The 18,977-nt window shown below is 48.2% G+C and overlaps 1 protein-coding gene across 2 annotated transcripts in view; it reads left to right on the top strand.

Moving 5' to 3' along the window:
- The first annotated feature begins 4,897 nt into the window (after window positions 1–4,897).
- The window catches only part of Bcat1 (branched chain amino acid transaminase 1), an 82,955-nt gene continuing 68,875 nt past the window's right edge, over window positions 4,898–18,977 (top strand). Inside the window, exons 1-2 of one of the 2 annotated variants that reach the window (XM_087656336.1) lie at window positions 4,950–5,103; window positions 6,772–6,850. In XM_087656336.1, the coding sequence (XP_087512462.1) occupies window positions 6,845–6,850 (6 nt within the window). In that variant the 5' untranslated portion in view covers window positions 4,950–5,103; window positions 6,772–6,844. 2 annotated transcript variants of the gene reach the window in all.

The following is an 18,977-nucleotide window of genomic DNA, read 5'->3' as shown; positions in this document are numbered from 1 at the left end:
CTCTCTTCTGGTGTATCTGAAGACAGCTACAGTGTACGCATATAGATAAAATAAAAATATTTTTTAAAAAAGAGAAACATTTAGGAAGAGAGGAAAAGCCAGTGGGGTTCACCACTGGCTCCAAGTTCCACATGACTCCTTAGGTGTGGTCCTTCTGCTTGAGAGGTTAGGAGCTCTGGGCAGACGAGATGCCCCAACATATAACAAGGACACATGCTCCACTATGTTCATAGCAGCCTTATTTATAATAGCCAGAAGCTGGAAAGAACCCAGATACCCTGCAACAGAGGAATGGATACAGAAAATGTGGTACATCTACACAATGGAATACTACTCAGCTATCAAAAACAATGACTTTATGAAATTCTTAGGCAAATGGTTGGAACTGGAAAATATCATCCTGAGTGAGGTAACCCAATCACAGTAAAACACACATGGTGTGCAGTCATTGATAAATGGATATTAGCCCAAAAGCTCTAATTACCCAAGATACAATCCACAGACCACATGAAGCTCAAGAAGAAGGATGACCAAAGTGCGGATGCTTCAATCCTTCTTAAAAGGAGGAACAAAAATATTCATAGGAGGGGATAGGGAGGCAAAGTTTGGAGCAGAGACTGAAGGAACAGCTATTCGGAGCCTGCCCCACATGGGTATACAGCCCATATATATACAGCCACCAAAACTAGATAAGATTGATGAAGCTAAGAAGGGCATGCTGACAGGAACCGGATATAGATCTCTCCTGAGAGACACAGCCAGAGCATGCCAAATACAGAGGTGAATGCTAGCAGAAAAACACCCGTTGGGAACAGGACCCCCATTGGAGGAATTAGAGAAAGGATTGAAAGAGCTGAAGGGGCTTGCAACCCCATAAGAACAACAATATCAACCAGCCAGAGTTCCCAGGGACCAATACCCAAAGACTACACATGGACAGACCCATGGCTCCAGCTGCATATGTAGCAGAGGATGGCCTTGTTGGGCACCAATGGAAGGAGAAGCCCTTGGTCCTGCTGAGGTTGGACACCCCAGTGTAGGGGAATGTTGGAAGGGGGTGGTAAGGGGGGGGGTAGATGGGGAGGGGAACACCCTTATAGAAGAAGGGGAGGGGATGGGGGGTTATGTCCGGGAAACCAGGAAAGGGAATAACATTTAAAATGTAAATAAAGAAATATTCAATAAAAAAGGAGTAGCATTTTATTGAGTTATCACCATACATTATCATGAGAAAGAGATACCAGAAACAGAGGAGGATACATTTGTGCCTTTCAGGAAGTCAGAACATCTTGTAACAATTCCCGAAGGCCTGCAGTTTTGGTGGCAGCAATGTCCTATAATTGATGTATAGGTTATAGAATAAATGCATGAAGTTGCAGCAGAGTCCAAGAGGCTTCAGACTGTGCTGAGCCTGTATTGATAAGATAGCAAACCAGATCCCCACAGAGGGGCGCGCGGCTGAAGCTACTGAGTTGGGTTTGAGGGTGGCACTGCAGAGTTCATCTGTGAGGTGAGAGACTGAACTTGGACCCAAGAGTGAGACACTGTCTGAAGCGGAAAAACGGAGGTCCAGACTAGCAAACAGGTGAATGGGCGGGCAGTCCACTATGCTGTGCTAGCAGCAGGGAACCTGGGCGGAACTAGGAACAGTGCACGACACCCCCAGCCCCACCAGGCGTCAGAAGATAGGTTACCATGGCACCGTGCCATCTAGGTGTTAGGGCTTCAGTGGAGTCTCTTCCTTCTTTTGGCTGGTCTGATAAGTTTTCCAGCCTTGTTCCCCTGACATGATTATAATATATATGTGTGCCCTCCCTGTCTCAATTTGCCCCAATAAACTTATAGTGTGCCCCTTTCTCTGCCTAGAAATGTTAGGGCCCAAGAATCACCAGAGAATGGTACCCCAAACTCAAACAGCATGGGAAAGCAAAGAGCGTTTTTCCGACTGAATTTCCTGCACGCGGGGGTCTCCCCATTAGGGAATGGAGACACTTAGTGGGCTCGCAAACCCAGCTTTTATAGGGGAACTTCAGGGAGGGGTATGAGTCCCTTTACCCGATTGGTCAGCTCTATCTCTGGGGCTCTGACGATTGGTTAGCCTGTGGAGACCTCCCTGGAGGGTTGCTTATTTATTTTAGCCACCTATGCTTGAATGACAAGCTGTCCTCGGATTGGTTGCCTGAAGCTGTGGTTGGCTGACCACAGGTTCCTGGATCTGGGTTTTCTGGGAAAGAGAAAGTTAGGCCTACTCTCTCAAACTGTCAGTTTGTAGCCTGTCCTGGAGTCAGCCTGGCTCTGAGCTTAGTCCCTTTTAGGAATACGTCCTGTGCTGGGTGGGCGGCTCCTGACAGATGCTGCCATTTCTGGATCTACCTCCTCCTGTGTGTGTAGTCCTCCTTCTCCCTCAGGATGGAATTAAAAAGGCGCGAATAAATGGTGTCTCCCAGGGTAATGTACCAACTGAGAAAAACCACTGCTTTATACACTATGGAGCAACTCGGAGTAGGGTAGGGCTTGATCTCCAACGCATGTAGACCTCAGCTAAATAATGTGGCACCTGGGGTGAAACACACCTTTTATCTCAGTGCCTGTGTGGGAGGGGCAGGTAGATCACGGTGACTCCTAAGCCAGTTAGGGCCACATAGTGAAATCCTGTCTCCACCCACCCACCCACCCAACCAACCAACCAAGGAACCAACCAACCAAGGAACCAACCAACCAACCAACCAACCAACCAACCAACCAACCAACCAACCAACCAACCAAACAGACAATCAAACAAACAAGGAAATACTGCAAAGGTTTTAGTGTATGACTGCCACCTAATTCTAGAGCAATTTTATCAATTTTTCTTTTTCTCTGTCTCCCTTCCCCTTCCTTCCTTGTTTGCTCCTTTTCTCCTCACTACCCAACTGACCTAGGGACTGAACTCAGAGCTGGGTGGATGGCGGGCTCTACCATTTGAGTCACATCCCAGGCCTAGAAAGTCTTAACCATGGAAGGAGGAAATCTTGTACTGATTCACCAGACTGGCTACAACATACCGGCTTCTTATCAAACTGCACAGTATTTTCGAGGTTTGTCCGTGGTATATGCATTTGTTTTTGGTGTGTGTGTGTGTGTGTGCATCTGTGGTGTGTGAACCAGTGGGGTGTGTGTGTTTGTGTGTGGTATGGTGTGTGTGTGTGTGTATGTGTGTGTGTGTGTGTGTGTGTGTGTGTTTGGGTGGTATGTGGTGTGTGAGCCTGGGGTGTTTGTGTGTTTGTGTGCATGTGGTGTGTGTGTCTGTGGGGTGTGTGTGTGTGTGTGAGTATGTGTGTGTGAGAGTGTGTGTGTGAGTGTGTGTGTGTGTGTGTTTGGGTGGTATGTGGTGTGAGAGCCTGTGGGGTGTGTGTGTTTGTGTGGTGTGTGTGTGTGTGAGTGTGAGTGAGTGTGTGTGTGTTTGTGTGGTGTGTGTGAGTGTGTGTGTGTGTTTGGGTGGTATGTGGTGTGTGAGCCTGTGGGGTGTTTGTGTGTTTGTGTGCATCTGTGGTGTGTGAGCCAGTGGGGTGTGTGTGTGTGTGTGTGTGTGTGTTTGGGTGGTATGTGGTGTGAGAGCCTGTGGTGTGTGTGTGTGTGTGTTTGGGTGGTATGTGGTGTGAGAGCCTGTGGGGTGTGTGTGTTTGTGTGGTGTGTGTGTGTGTGTGAGTATGAGTATGTGTGTATGTGTGAGTGTGTGTGTTTGTGTGCATCTGTGGTGTGTGAGCCAGTGGTGTGTGTGTGTGTGTGTGTGTGTGTGTGTGTTTGTGTGCATCTGTGGTGTGTGAACCAGTGGGGTGTGTGTGTGTGTGTGTGTGTGTGCATCTGTGGTGTGTGAACCAGTGGGGTGTGTGTTTGTGTGTGTGGTGTATGTGTGCTGCTTCAGACTCTAGGGTTGTTGTGACAACAGACAGGCAGCAGCACCTTGCTTCATTTCGTGTGATTGTGATCAGTGCTCCACCGTATGAACAATAACCCAGGGTGTTTACATTCAGCACTTGAAGCCCACGGTGAGGCTTGAGTTAAAGCCCCGGACTGCTGCGGTCCCCTGAAGGGAAGGGCCCGTTGCTATTGTGTGGATGCAAAGATGACGCAGCACATTGGTGAGAAGGATAATTCGGCCTCCATTGTATCTGGGCAGTTCCATTCCAAGCACCAGAAAAGAAAAAAACGAAAAGAAAGAAAACCTTTTTTGTTTTAAATAAAGGATGCAGGCAAAGCATCCTGGAAAAGCCTATTCTCTCCCAGGGAGTATAGAATGAACATTTCACAGCAGAGACGGCTGCTTAGATTCACTGAAGAGAACGTTTGCAGATCTTTAGAGAAAGGTTACAGTCAGTGGGAGCCTGGCCTGATGCTAGGGGCAGAAATGCAGCCACGCCGTGGTGTGGAGTCTGGGAAGGAGGTGACCAGGTTATGGGGACCGGTTCACCTTGTAAACGTCTGTACGTGCATATCAAAGGATGCAAACTAAGAACCGAGGTACCTGAACTGAGAGCTCATGCCAGGGCCCAGGCGGTGAAAGGAGAGAACCGGCTCCTGCCAGTTGTCCTTGTCCACCACAGGACCCTGCCCACCTCGCCACCCACCCCTATACAAAATCTATTACATTTATTTAAATGTGATAAAAATTAAAGAGAAAAGGAATTGGTAAGAGTGGTCGTATTTGAGCATTGACTGTGGGGGTGGAGCTTGAGAAGGAACCATGGAAAAAACCAAACTGTTCTTTACTATCCAAAAATAATACCTTAAAAATTTCCAAGTTCCGAGAGACCAGACCCTTGTGCACTGTATGATTCGGGGGAAGGGCCGGGGAGCTAGCAGAGGAATCAAAGATGCTGTCAGATTTGTCCTCACTCTGTCACCTCCCCTCCCGCAGTGTCCCCACCCTGGAGTGAGCCAGAGGTCTGGCTGTAGCTCGCTGCTGCGCCATTCGCTGATGCAATCCGCAGCAGAGCGCGCCCAGCTCTCCATCTTCCGCGCTTGCCGACCCTGAGCGCCACGTGTCGCCGCACCGCCGCCTCCTCAGAGACTCGAATTTTCACCCAGGGGCTGGAGCCACGACCCCAGCCAAGAGCAATGAAGGTAAGTGTATTGCTGAAGTTCATGTGGGAATGCGGCCACCCACCCGCGCGGTATCTCTGACTGGGTAGAAAGAGGAGGATGGAAGGACCAGCTTGCTTTGTCCCCCATCCTGGGCTCTAAGCGTAGGGACCCGGCCTCGTCTCCACTCACAGATGCTCCCACTCCAGTTCGTGCCCCGGGTCTGTGGGTACGGTATCCAGATTTAGAAGGTGCCACAGCGCCTCTCCCACATTTTCCCAAGTCAGGAAGAAGGACCGTTATCCTTGCGTCTGAGATGCCCAGAGATTGGGTTTGGGGAGGATGCTCGGGTGCTCTTCTGGATGGGTGTAATAGAACTGGGGGGAGGGCCGTTTTAGGTGCGGAAAGCAGACAGCTCTGTCATTTTGGGCCCAGGTTCCAAGCGGAAGCTTCTGAGAGTTACAGATCACGAGCTTCAGGGCTGCCTGAAGGACGGGAGTGTGCAGGCGTTGTATTCTAAAGATAATCTGAGGTGGCTGGCTGGGCCAGCCTGAGGCGTTTAAAGATATTTTCCAGAGCCAGAGCCCTGGCTGTCTGAAAAGCTGCCAGGTCTGAAAAGCCCCCTTTCCTAAGGGAAACGATACTCTGTTGGTTGTGCAGTCACGTAGCTTCCCGGAAGGAATATTCCAGTAATAAAATGTGGGTTTCAGGGAGCAACGGAGCGAAGCCACGTTTCAGTTTCTGAGGAGGTGGAGGGAGTTAGAAACTCAGACTGCTTAAGCCTCTGGAGGGAATTCACTTCTCTTGTCACTTCTCCATTCCTACTGTGCTGCCCTTGCAGATACCTTTCCTCTCCTCTCCCATTCCCTCCCCTTGCCCCTCCCCTCTCCTTTCTCTCTCTCTCCCTCTCCCTCGCTCCCCCTTTCTCCTTCTCCCCCCTCCCCTCCTCTCCCTCCCTCCCTGGCTCCCTCCCCCTTTCTCTCTCTTCTCTCCCTCCCTCCCCCTTTCTTCTCTCCTTCCCTCCCCTCCCCTTTCTCCTCTCCCCTCCTCGTCCTCTCTTCTCTCCTTTTTTACATCCTTTATCTTATCTCACTAAATCATATGCATTTATAATTTTTACACACATACATTTAATGTATCTGCCATCTTTCTTAGTCAGTTGCTCATTCTGTATACATCTACCTTAAAATGTAAGTTCTTAGACTCCATGGATGGGCAGTCTGTGTATACAGAAAAGCTGGAAGCCACAAGCAGGTTGAGCTAAGGGGTTTAAATTCCCTAGCTGTGTCCCCCCTTGACAAGGCTCAAAGCTGTATAACGAATGAAGGGGGCTAAGCCAGGATGCCTACTGCCTTGTTGGGAGGGGTGGGGCGGGGTGAGTGGTGTTGTCTCAGCTTAATTTGCTTTCTGAGTCATAGAGACAGAGAATGGAAATTTAAAAAAAAAGTCTCAGAGATCGAGGCTTAGCACACTGTAGTCCCAGTGCTTGTGGGGGAGAGAGAGAAGAATCAGGAGTTCAGGGCCATTCTTGGCTATACAGCAGCCACCCTAGGCTGCAAGGGCTCCTGGGGAGGGGCGGTCTGTGTAAGAATTATTTTCAGCTCATCGGATCCTGACTTTTATATTTGAAATGGGTTGGAATCTTTTGGAAGGAAGTTAAAAACTTGATCCTAACTGCTACAGCTTTCTGGTATACCTGTGATTTTGCAGGATGTTTGATCACACTGCGGACCCCGAGATTTAATCCCTCTGGCTGGAATACAGACACCTTTAATCCTAAGCAATGAAGGTAAAGTTAGCTTGTAGAAGGAAACATCCATGTTCGAAAGTGCTGTCTAATAGAGTGGCAGACAAAGTGACAGATCAGAGAAAGATTTGACAGACTAGGATACGCCTAACGCGCGAGAAGAGAGAAGAACCTGAAGCTACTTGAGAGAACAGTAGAGAGGAAGAAGGCAGTTTTACTGGGGCAGTTGTACGGAGATAGGTGGCACAGGTGGTACAGGTGACACAGGTGGTACAGGTGGCAAGGTGGTACAGGTGGCACAGGTGGTACAGGTGAAGACAGAACAAGTCAGAGGAGAATGAGAAGGAGCCAGATTAGAATAGTTGCCAAAGTCAGTATGAGGCCAAGCAGAGCAATTCAGTCAGAAGCTGAGAGAAGCCAGACTGCATCAGTCAGCTTGGAGAGGAGTTTGAGCCAGAAGGGCTGAGTTGAACCAGCCAGCCAGAGCTAAGAAAGAACTAGGGAGGGGTAAGCTTATTGAGCAGTAAGTCTCAAAGTCACTTTGGCTGCATGCAGGTCTGTGCACCACGTGGACGCCAGAAGAAGGAACTGGAGTTACAGGTTGTGAGTCACCCTATAGATGCTGGGAATCGAACCCAGGTCTTCTGCAAGAGCAGCCAGTTTCTTACTCAGTGAGCCATCTCTCCAGGCCCTAGGGAGAGCTTTTGAGGGTTTGTTCTGTCTGTTCACTATGGGGATCAGTCACCAGGATAGAACTGAAGAGATGAGGCTTGGTATCTATGGAGCCATCTCACCGAACCATTGTCTTCTGTGTGTATGTATATGAGAGGTGCTGGTGCCTGCCCATTTATGTGTGTAAATGCAAGCATGTGCATGCCATCACACATGTGTGGAGGTCAGAGGGCAACGTCTTAGTCAGGGTCTTATTGCTGTGAACAGACACCATGACCAATGTAAATTTTATAAAGGACAACATTTAATTGGGGATGGCTTATAGCTTCAGAAGTTCGGTCCATTTATCATCAAGGCAGGAACATGGCAGCATCATAACATCCAGGCAGGCATTGTGCAGGAGGAGCTGAGTTCTACATCTTCAGCTGAAGGAAGCCAGGAACAGACTGAGCATCCTCAGGCAGTCAGGAGGAGGGTCTCCAAGCCCACCCCGACAGTGACACACTTCCTCCAACAAGGCCACACCTTCTAATAGTGCCACTTCCTGGGCCAAGCATATGCAAACCATCACAGGCCATTTCTCATGTTCTTTGCCTTCCCTGTTTGAAACGGGAAGCTAGCCTGTGAGTTTCCAGGAATCAATGATGCAAGTCATCAACCTGGTGTTACTGAGCTCTGGGGATTTGAAGTCAGACCCTTACGGTTGTGCCTTACCCACTAAGGCCCCCAGCTCAGCTCCCAAGATTCCTTTAAATATGTAATAATTTTAGGGGAATGGTCAGTGCATGCTAGGGAGCTTCTGTTAATGTACTGAGATGGTGGCTCTGCGTGTTTAATGTCATTGTCGCAGCTGCCCTCCTCTCTATGGGGCAGACATGGCATTCCCAGGAAGCACAGAAAATCTCACCGAGCCGCTCACTTCTTGGCTGTAATGTGGGCAGCCTTGGTTTTGTCATGGTTTCTCAGGAACAGCTGCTCAGTGCTCTAAGGGTCTGCAGTATATGATGACCAGGCCTCCTGCTGGGTGTCTGGAGCCTGCCACTGTTCAGTGTGTAGGTTGATGTCAATATTCAGGTAAGGGCTGGCACCAGTTAGGTCAAGGCCAAGATTGGACAGTAAAAAAAAATAAGGTGGGGACAAAGTTTTTGTAAGGTGGGAGAGAAGGAGAAGGAAGGAGAATCAAGATGGAGACGGAGAAAGATGACCCAGATCAGGGTGGTCCTGAAGGGCCAAGGTAGCCGGGATGGATTTCTGTAGGCAAATTTATCTTATCTAGGTGGGCGGTTTATATCCTTATCAATTGGTTGTAAGTTTATTGGGTGGATGTGTTGTGGATTGAGAATTTAACATATAAATCTGGTTGATGGGTTACAATTTGTTGAGTCATGATTTTATTGGGTAGCTGGGACCAGAGAATATCCGGCTGATCAGGGCTGGCCAGGGCGACTAGCAATGAGAGTGGAGGGACCGCTGGGGCCAGAAGATAGCAGAACCAGCTGCTGCTGAGATAAATCAGTGTTAGTTCTATATGGCGCTCCGGTGCCGGAACTAGTGTGGGAGAGAGGCAGCCAGGAGAGGTACTAGTCAGAGATAAACTAATGTCAGTTCTATAAGGCCCTACGGTGCCAGGGAGCGATCGCCCTGTCCGAGAGTACCAGGGGGCCAGCATGGCGCTGTGACACGCGGGAACGGTCGCACTTATTTTTTATTTTAACCGCAACACAGTGCTCTGAGGGTCTGCATTGTATCGTGACCAGGCCTCCTGCTGGGCGTCTGGAGCACTGCTGGTGAGGAAGTGCTCATTCATTAAACCATCAGAGACACACGTGAGAATTGCAGCCCCATTTTAAAAACCATTTTAAGGACTTAAGAGGTGGGTGGTTGATTAAGAGTGCTTGCTGCTCCTACGGAGCTCTGGCATTTGGTTCCCAGCATGCATTTCGTGTAGCTCATAACCGCCTGTAACTCCAGTTCCGGTTCTATGGAGTCTGATGACGTCTGGCCTCCAGAGCTCCCAAGCAGAAGAGCTCTCACCCATGCACAGACACATATAAAATAAACACAAAGTTGGGATTTAGGATGCACTGGTCCACGGGCGTAGCTCTGAAGACCCCATTGGGTTCCCGGTGTCGTGAAGTGAGCTGAAGGCAGAGCTTTGAAGACCGACAGGCAGCCGTGTGCTGCTCACCACTGCTCAAAGTAGTTCTTTGGAACCCCTCACTGAATTACATTACTTCTAGAATTGAATGTATATGCCCTTAAAACAGCTTGGAAGTTAGACAGCTCACCTGCAACGGCATGGTGTGTCTCACAGGCGGTGACTTTTTGGCAGAAAATGGATTGCCCAAAACGTTTGTCTTGTGTTAACTGGTTAACGGGAAAGATTGTCGAAAGACTTCAACTCTCATTTATTTTTAAAGGTTTATTTTATTTTTTCACTTGTGTGTATGTATGTTAGCGTGTATCCTACATGTCTGTCTTAATTTATGTAAGCCTGTATACCACATGTCTGTATGTGTGTAAGCGTGTAAACCACGCATCTGTGGGTGCCATCAAAGGGCAGAAGAACCCCTGGAATGGGAATTGCAGATGTTTATGAGCAGCCTGATGTGGGTGCTGGGTACTGAGTTCAGATCCCCTGGAAGAGCAGGAAGTTCTCTGTACCACTGAGCCATCTCTCCAGGTGTGACTTTTGTTTATTTGTGTGGGGTTACCATGGAGTGTGGGGTTATCATGGAGTGTGGGTACCACTGAATGTATGATTTCCACCATGGGCTCCATACTTCAGGAAAGAGAAAATGTTAAATAATAATATTCTGGGAATACAGAAAAAGAATATAAATAGAAAAGACAAACAGAAAAAAATGGAAGAAAATAGCCAACCATGGTGGTACAAACCTGTAACTCCTGCAATTAGGAACCAAAGCAGGAAGTTTGCCAAGAATCTGAGGTCAGTGTAGGCTGAATATTAAGTATGAGACCAGTTAGGGCCACAAATATATCAAGATCTTCTCTAGTGAAAACAGAAAAACAAACAAAAACTCAAAACAACAAGAAATGAAAGAAAAAAAAACCAGGAAACTATGTAAGGGCATAATTATGCAATAAGCAATAATTTTTAGTTGTACTAAAAACCCTGGCTCTTTGGGATTCAAAAAACTGTTAACTTTGCTGTACATTAAAATAGTCTTAGATTAACTAAGGAACAAAATAAAACAAGACAAAAATTCCAAACTAAAGCTGTTGAAATTTGGCCCATTGCTATCTATGTACTGCAATGCTAAACTCTGTATGGGAAGGTCTAGGCCTGTGAGTGAACTCTCGTGTTTACAAGCTTTTGTTGTGTGAATGTTGTTCCTCGATTTATAACTATTAGTTAAATAAAGTTGGCTACAGCCAATCGCTGCAGGGATCAGAGGTGGGTGTGTTTTGAGTTACCTGGTTGAGGAATGAGGAGAGACCTGGAGGAGAAGGAGGAAGAACAGGAGGGGAGGAGAAACTGCCAGGAGGGAAGAAGGACCAGGAGCATGTGGCCAGGGGTGTATTTGGGGTACACCGCTGGGGAGGTAGCCAGGGTAGCAGTTAGAAAAGTAGATTAGGAGTCACCACTCAGTAATGGTCAAAGCCAAGTAAAACAACCACAGTCTGAGCCTCCTTCATTGCTAAGCTAGTCAGGGATAAACATAAGGCAGTCTCACCACAAAAGCTAGTCGTTTGTGCTTTTTTAATTCTTTATTTTGAGGTATAAACCTGGATATTTGATCAATTGGTGTGTACAGTCTAGACCTTAGTGTGCACCACTGGTGTTTTGGCCCTGCCTGATGTTCACCTGTGGAAGTCTTGTTTAGTTTCTGTTCTTTGACGCAGTCTCATGTAGCCCTCTATGAGGGAGCCTCTGACACAAATTTTGACGTCAAATACTGAGTACACTGTAGCTGTCCTCAGACACACCAGAGGAGGGCGTTGGATCCCATTACAGATGGTTGTGAGCCACCATGTGGTTGCTGGGAATTGAACTCAGGACCTCTGGAAGAGCAGCCAGCATTCAACCACGGAGCCATCTCTCCAGCCCCAAATACTGATTCTCTATGAGCACGAACATAAGTGTACCTGTTGGGGAGCTCACCCAGAGAAGCCACGGTTGATCGGCACACAGCTGAGACGCAGTTTGCGTCCGTCCTGCACGAGGCCGAGGTGGGTTTGCACCAGACAGTCATTCAACATCCCATCACCACACAGAAGGGGAATTCTGCCAAGTCTGTTCGTTTCCGATTAGCTGGCCAGGATGGTCTTTGTCCTGAATGTTAGTTCAGCAAATTGTAAAATCATAATAAATACTTCGTTGAACTCTGAAGATAAAAGATAGAGAGTTAGAATAGAGGATGGAGCACGGTGATGGATGCCTGTAGTCTAGGCATTCAATGCTGAGGTGGAGACAGGAGGATCATTCAAGGTCACTCGAAGGTAAGTAGAAAGTTTGAGGCCAGTCCGGATTATGTGGAACTTATGTACAGCTATAAAGTGTGCAAGGAGGCCGAGTCTTGGTTAGGATTTCGATTATTGTGGAGAGACACCGTGACCACAGCGGCTCTTTTTTTTTTTTTTTTTCGGAGCTGGGGACTGAACCCAGGGCCTTGCGCTTCCTAGGCAAGCGCTCTAACCACTGAGCTAAACCCCCAACCCCCACAGCGGCTCTATTTAAGGAAGCCATTTAACTGGGGCAGGTTTGCAGTCCAGACATTTAGTCCATTATCATCATGGCAGGAAGCATGGCATCGGGCAGGCAGACTTGGTGCTGGAGGAGGAGCTGAGAGGTCTACATCTGGTCCATAGGCAGCAGAAGGAAAGTGTGTTCTACACTGGCCATAGCTGGAGCACATGAGACCTCGAAGCCCACTCCCACAGCAAGGCCTCCTCTACTCCAACAAGGCCACTTCTAATGGTGCCACTCCTAAGGACCAAGAAATCAAACACATGAGTCTATGGGGGCCATTCCTACTCAAACTTCCACATTTCTATTAAATGTTCCTGTTCGACATTAATATTCCTACTAGCTAACATGAAATTAATGAAAATTAATTACCCTCATGTTTGCTCTAAGCTTGCTCTTCCTGACAGCTTTACGGAAGGCTTTCGTGCATATTTTTATTTAGTTTCACATTTATTCATTTAATTTTGTGCACACCTGAATGTGTGCGTGTGTCTTTGGGCAAACGAGTAACCACAAGTTTGAGGGCAGTCAGGATAACGTGAGCTCCCATCTCCAAAGCAAACAAACAGAAACAAACAAACAGCCTCTCTCCCCAGTAAAAGAGATCTAAATGGGTCTTTAACGTTATACACTGCAATAACGACTTGCAAACAGTAGCTGGTTTAATGTTCATATAATTGAACCTTGGCATAACTAGCTCTCTCCGAGGTGACTAGGCTTCACACTGTAACTTAAGGGTTCTTATTCTTTTATTAAAAGAGTATTGTGGGGTTGGGGATTTAGCTCAGTGGTAGAGCGCTTGCCTAGCAAGTGCAAGGCTCTGGGTTCGGTCCCCACCTCCGAAAAAAAAAAAGAAAAGAAAAAAAAAGAGTATTGTGTGGTCTTGTACAAGCCGGAGAGCATGGAGATGAGGGGACAGCTTTGGGAAGTCAGGTCTCCCCTCTCACCATGGGGTTCTCCAGGCTTGGCAGCAAGCACCCGTTCCCACCGAGTCTCTCCTTGAGACTTAGTCTTGAGAAACAGCTGTGTTGAGAGGTGGCAGGGCAGCCAACACAATAAAGTGTAGTAGAGTTGAACAGAGTAGAGCAGTGAACATCTGTGCAAGGTACAGTGGCACTCAAAAGAGATTAATCCAGAAGCCAGAAAGGCAGGACCCTGGAGTTGAATTGGGAAAGACCGTGGGACTAAGATGATCACATGATCAGGGGAGTAAAGCAATCACATGACTAGACTAGGGGAGTGAGATGACCTCATAACCGTGGGAGTAAGAGCATCACCCACTTGCCTCCAACCCCCGACTCCTGAGTGGAGAAATGCCCTCCATGCTTTACAATGCTTTCTGCCACTGCTCTATCTCCCCAAGGTGTTCAATGGCTCCTGACCCTAGTGAGGTCATTTCTCAATCATCCTCCAAGGCAGAGAGGTAAGAGGAGTGGTCACAGCCACCCCAGCCGGTGCCCTTTTGTATAACTACCCCTCTGTGCTGTTAGCTTGTGCTGTCGCTTCCTCCCAACCATGACTAACATCCTGGGCTCTTGGCCTCCACCCACAGATTCTATCACTCGCCTCTCGGGCACTGGAAAACAGTGGCAGACAGCGCAGCTAATGGCAGAGGAGGATCTCTGTCCCTGGTTTTCTTTTGACTCAGAATGATGACCTTGGTTGACTGTAATGTGCACATGAAGCACATAAGATTGTGTGACACTGTCTAAGCCTCTGACCATACTGAAGGTCAAGGGGCCCTGAGAGAGAAGACAGTGACACAGAGGCCCTGAGCTCCTGTGCAGCCGTGTGTGTGTGTGTGTGTGTGTGTGTGTGTGTGTGTGTTTGTGTGTGTGTGAACTCAGCTGCACTCTACAGGATCTGCCAGTCTGATTTTCTTTTAAACCTTAAAAATATTTATTGTGTTTTTTAACTGTGTGTGCATGTGTGTGAGTGTGTGTGTGCACCTGCGTGTGTGAGTGTGCACATGTGAGTGTACTTACCCACAGAAGTTAGAAGAGGACACTGGATCTCTTGGAGCTGGAGTTAAAGGTGGTTGTGAGCAACCTCGTATGGGTGCTGAGAACTAAACTTGGGTCCTTTGGAAGAACAACAGCTGCTCCTACCTATGGAGCCTTCCTCTTCAGTGTGGGTAACCTAGTGAGAGCTTGATCGTTTTCTCACAATTTGGAAATTCTACACAGATTGTTCAAAACGAGCCTAGGCTCCTTGAGACCCTGCCTTAGAAAGGAACACAATCAAAAATTTTAAAAAAAAATTGTAACACTAAAAAATATTAAGGACCTGCTTCCTAAACTAGGACTGTCATGTATCAAGCTTCCTTACAAAGGTAAAACCGTGCCAGGTAACTGGCAAAAAATATCACCCTCCTGGGCTTTAGAGAAGAAAAGCAATGTAAGTAAGTTTCTGGGAGGTCCGGGCTGCATGTGAACATTTAAGGAACCTCAGTGGTAAACTGGCTTTTCTGTGTTTGACTCTAGCCACCCAAGAAAGGGTAACCAGCTTTCTCAGGAAACAGGACAGCCTTGTGGCCTTGCGGTCTCAGTTTGCCAAAAGCCCCTGTGGATTGTGTAAGCTCAAGTTATGTCCAGCTGTCATAATGCCAGTCTGCAACTGTGCTCTACGGAGTTCAGGTTCTATGGTTCTTTTCTGCTCCCCAAATTATATACAACTCAGGTTTCACAAATTACACATGATGTCAAAGGAGCTCTTGACTCGGGTGTGCGTCACACCCCATGAGTGCCTCGCAGCCACTACTGCAGGAGAAGACTGTCTCTCTCAAGAACCTCCTTGGGGAGAAGCTTTGTCATACAGAGCCCCACTTACTAAATCTCTTACAGAAGGCCCCTCTGCACTATGGGCACTCATCCCTGAGCTAAGCCAGAGTTCTTCCTCCCCCAGCCCAGGACTCATCACTGGCCCACAGGCCCCCTACATTCCTGACTCCTCATGGTTCCCAGAGGCACGGGTTGGACAACTAGTCAGAGTCAGAGTGCTCATAGGTACAGCCACAACCTGCCACAAGTCAAAACAAGAAAACACACAAAAGTCCCAGTGGCACGTCTGTGGACTTTGGACTAAGGCAAAAAAAAAAAAAAAAAAAAAAAAAAGCATCCTGTGAAGAGGTAGAAGCAGTGTACGGAACCACCTCAGTGAATCTAAAGCTACATTTAAAACCTACTTTTGTTTCGTTTGATCATTTGAAACAGAGTCTCAACTAGTTGCTCTGGCTGGCCTGGGATTCACTATGTGGACCAGGCTCCAGCACACCTGCCTCTCAGCCTTTTGAGTGCTGGGGTTAAAGGTGCCCAGGGAATGCAGGCCGGCTGTGCCCCTCCGCTCTCTCTCAACTGCTGGGATTGACGATGTGTACCATCACGCTTGGTCTTTGTTTTAAACAAAACCATGGTAGGTTTTGTGGGTCTGTGAGTTCCAACACTACTGAGGTGTGTGAACAACGTGTGAAAAAGGGGATGTGCGAGGCTACAGTCCATCTTCACAGGCAGCGGGTTTCTAGGTTCACAAAAGACATACTCAGGGGTGGTGGGACACAGCCTAAAATGGGGGCCCCCAACCACAGGGTGAGAGCCAACGCCCTCTGGGAGCAAATATGGGGTTCCTGGACACGTAGGTGCCTCTGGGAACCGCATGGAGTTGGGAATGTAGGGGGCCCGCGGGCCAGTGATGAGTCCTGGGCTGGGGGAGGGAGAACTCTGGCTTAGCTCAGGGATGAGTGTCCATAGTGCAGAGGGGCCTTCTGTAAGAGATTTAGTCAGTGGGGCTCTGTATGACAAAGCTTCTCCCTAAGGAGGTTCTTGATGAGAGAGACAGTCCCTGTTTGTCCAAACTGTTTATTCATGATAAAAATGGTGGGTGCATACAGCTTACTCAGGGCGGACCAGAGATTAAATACCTTTTGCAGGAAGGAATGTCAGGGAAGGGAAGCTTATTGGTTAAACCCTGGAGGGGCCATCTAGATACCTCATTAATATGGAGAACTCTGTGTTCTGTGCTGCGTGACTAGTTGTCAAGATCCTCTTGTGGGGCGTCAGGATCACGTGCTCCAGGGCAGGAACTGGGTCAGGAGTAGACGAAACGCCTACCATTCTCAGGTAGAATTACAGGGGTTTCTGAATCCCCTCAACCTTCCTGGTTTCTGTCTGGCGGCAGGGCTCCACTTGCCCCACCAGGTTTGCATGATTCGCCAGTTTTCATACATTTGTCGTACAACATAGCAGACACTAGACATTTACGAGGGAATGAGGTCGCCGCTCTGGAGCTGAAGAAGGCAGCCATCCACACTCTACGAAATGTGGGATTGAACTGGTTTCTTCAAGTTGCAGCACTTTCCAAAGGGGGCCCCCACACAGAGAGACTTCAGAGCCAGTTTCTCAGGCTACAACCTTTTGGGTAAAGTCAGACAAAATGACTGTTGTCAACTCCTCATCGATACTGATCGGGCTAAAAATCAAAATGCAGTCGGTCGGTCACGCCTAAGTTCCATGCCACCTATTATTCTCAATTAAACAGACACAAATCATCCCACCTTCCCGAGCCCTTATCAGCCTATTTTTCTGGTGGTAACACGATCAGTTTGTACATCTGATAGACATGTTAACCAATCAGTTCCATCTGATACGGATTCTAGTTTGTGAAACGAAGTGTCTTGTAATTCTGAAATAGAAGATAATGTCAATCAAGTCAGGCATGACGGTGCATGACTGCAGTCACGGCAGCACGATGGAGTAAGAGGCAGGTGGATTGCCTCTAGTTTAAGGTTGGTATGGTCTACATTGAGTTCCAGGTAAATGAGACACTGTGGGACCTCGTCTGCAAGCAAAATGAAAAGGAGCTAGATAAGGTCTTTACAACATGATTTTAAAGAAAGAATACTTGTTTTGTGTGTGTGTGTGTGTGTGTGTGTGTGTGTGTGTGTGCGCATGCGGATGCGTGAGGGTGCACATTCTCTATGGTGCACTTACGGTCTGACCCGTGGTGGGTCAGTTCCCACAAACCTCATGGGTCTGGGGGATCAAACTCATGTTTTCAGGCTTGGTGGGAATGCCCTTTCTCACTCAGAGTCATGTCTCCAGCCTGCGGTGTTGTCCTTGGTGAGCCTTTATTTAAGTCTCTCCCAAGGTTTGCCTGGCAGAAATCATCTGTGGGAGGGAGCATCGTGGCAGCGCGGTCCCCGTTTCCTTTTTCATCCATGCTTTTCGCTCTCTCTAAAAAAAACATCAGAGCTTTTCTTTCACGTCACCGAGGGATAAGTCACAGAAGTTGCTTGGGCATGAAGAAATAAATGAGTAGCGTAGGTCATTGTGTCCCAAGCCCTCCCGTGTCATCAAGCCACCACAAATCCCTGTCCCTTCTTCCAGCTTCGCCGAATTGAGAACCACTTCCAGTCACAGTGGGGTTTGTGTGCCCTGCTAGTGGGGCTGCATCCTGACTGCCCGACAGAGCAGGGCCGAGGCCCTTGGTTTAAAGACCTCCATTGTTCCATTCTCTGAAGAGGTAAGTCCTGCTTGTCACCATGGTACTGAAGAGAGGGACACTGGAGGCAGCAGACCCTTGTGGAGGTGGACTGGATGCAGGACACTGCTCTGTTATTCCCTCCATACAGTTAGAGGGGGGGGGGAAATTATGGGGACGTGGGGAGGGAGAGTAACCGCTCCTCTCCTGAGTCTGCTGGGCGTCTTAGTGCCTCAGGAACAAAACATTCGTGACAGACAGTTTGCTGAATGCATGTCTCCTGTCCCAGAGGCTAATCTGTCACCCCAGTATCGCCTGGCTTTATCTTACTGGACTGTAACCCCACCCAAGGCACCTCCTGGGCCACCACACCGAGGCGGGGGACAGAAAGAATTTAGGCAGTGAGATACTAGTGCTGACTTTCTGGAGACACCCACCATTTGAACAAACACAGCTGCAGACATCCAGCTGCTTGCTTCGTGGGTCAGGGACCCTCTGCTGACAGACAGCAGATGGGAGGTTTGATGGGAGGAAAGAGAACGGGGGTATCATGGATTATAATCTGGAAAAAAATGAAAAGAGAAGAAAGAAAAATGCCCTGCCCTCCACTTGGTGACCTTCCTGGTTTAGGGTGGAGCTCTGGTGCCAGGAAGCAATCTGTTACCTTGTACACTAGGAGACGTACAATTGCACAGCCCCTGCTGGCTTCACTGTTCTGTCCTGAAACCACTCCTGCTGAGAGCCATGGCAGAGGACCAACCAATGGCTTTATAGAATGCTGATCTGGCCAGTTAACACAGTCTGGATGGGTGTACCTTGGAGAGGAACAACGCTGAGGACCATGTGTCCTGAGGACTTAGGCAGTTATGGAGTTCTGCTGCTTGCTGCCCTCACACCCCTCTAATCTAAGAATTATATGAAAAGGCTAAGGGGGGCTTCCTGTCCCTCACTGGGGTGTACCTCTGGCATTCACATCAACATTGATGCCTGAGTTTTGTCAAGCATTGCTGGGCGACCAGATCACCACCCTAGGAAAGGACTTAGAGACGTTCATTGTCAGCAATGACCACCGCCCTTAGAAAACATTTGGAAAAGTAAAATTGTTAGTGAAACTGGGTTAAGATGTTTTTGCTACTGGCTTGATGTAGAAAATTTTAGGGCATACTCTGAAGTTCAGAAAGGCAGACTCTTGTTAGTTAAGCTAGGAGCCTTTTATGGTCAGGGAACAAGAACAATGACATCACTGGCTGACGTGACTCTCACTATGACTCAGCTGGTGATGGTTGATTTCTTATACCAACTTATGCCCCC

Source organism: Rattus norvegicus, chromosome 4 (assembly GCF_021556685.1).
Source record: "Rattus norvegicus strain SHRSP/BbbUtx chromosome 4, alternate assembly SHRSP_T2T, whole genome shotgun sequence".
NCBI lineage: Eukaryota > Metazoa > Chordata > Mammalia > Rodentia > Muridae > Rattus > Rattus norvegicus.
Note: the sequence above shows the minus strand (reverse complement) of the source record. Positions and strands in the feature narration are given on the sequence as shown.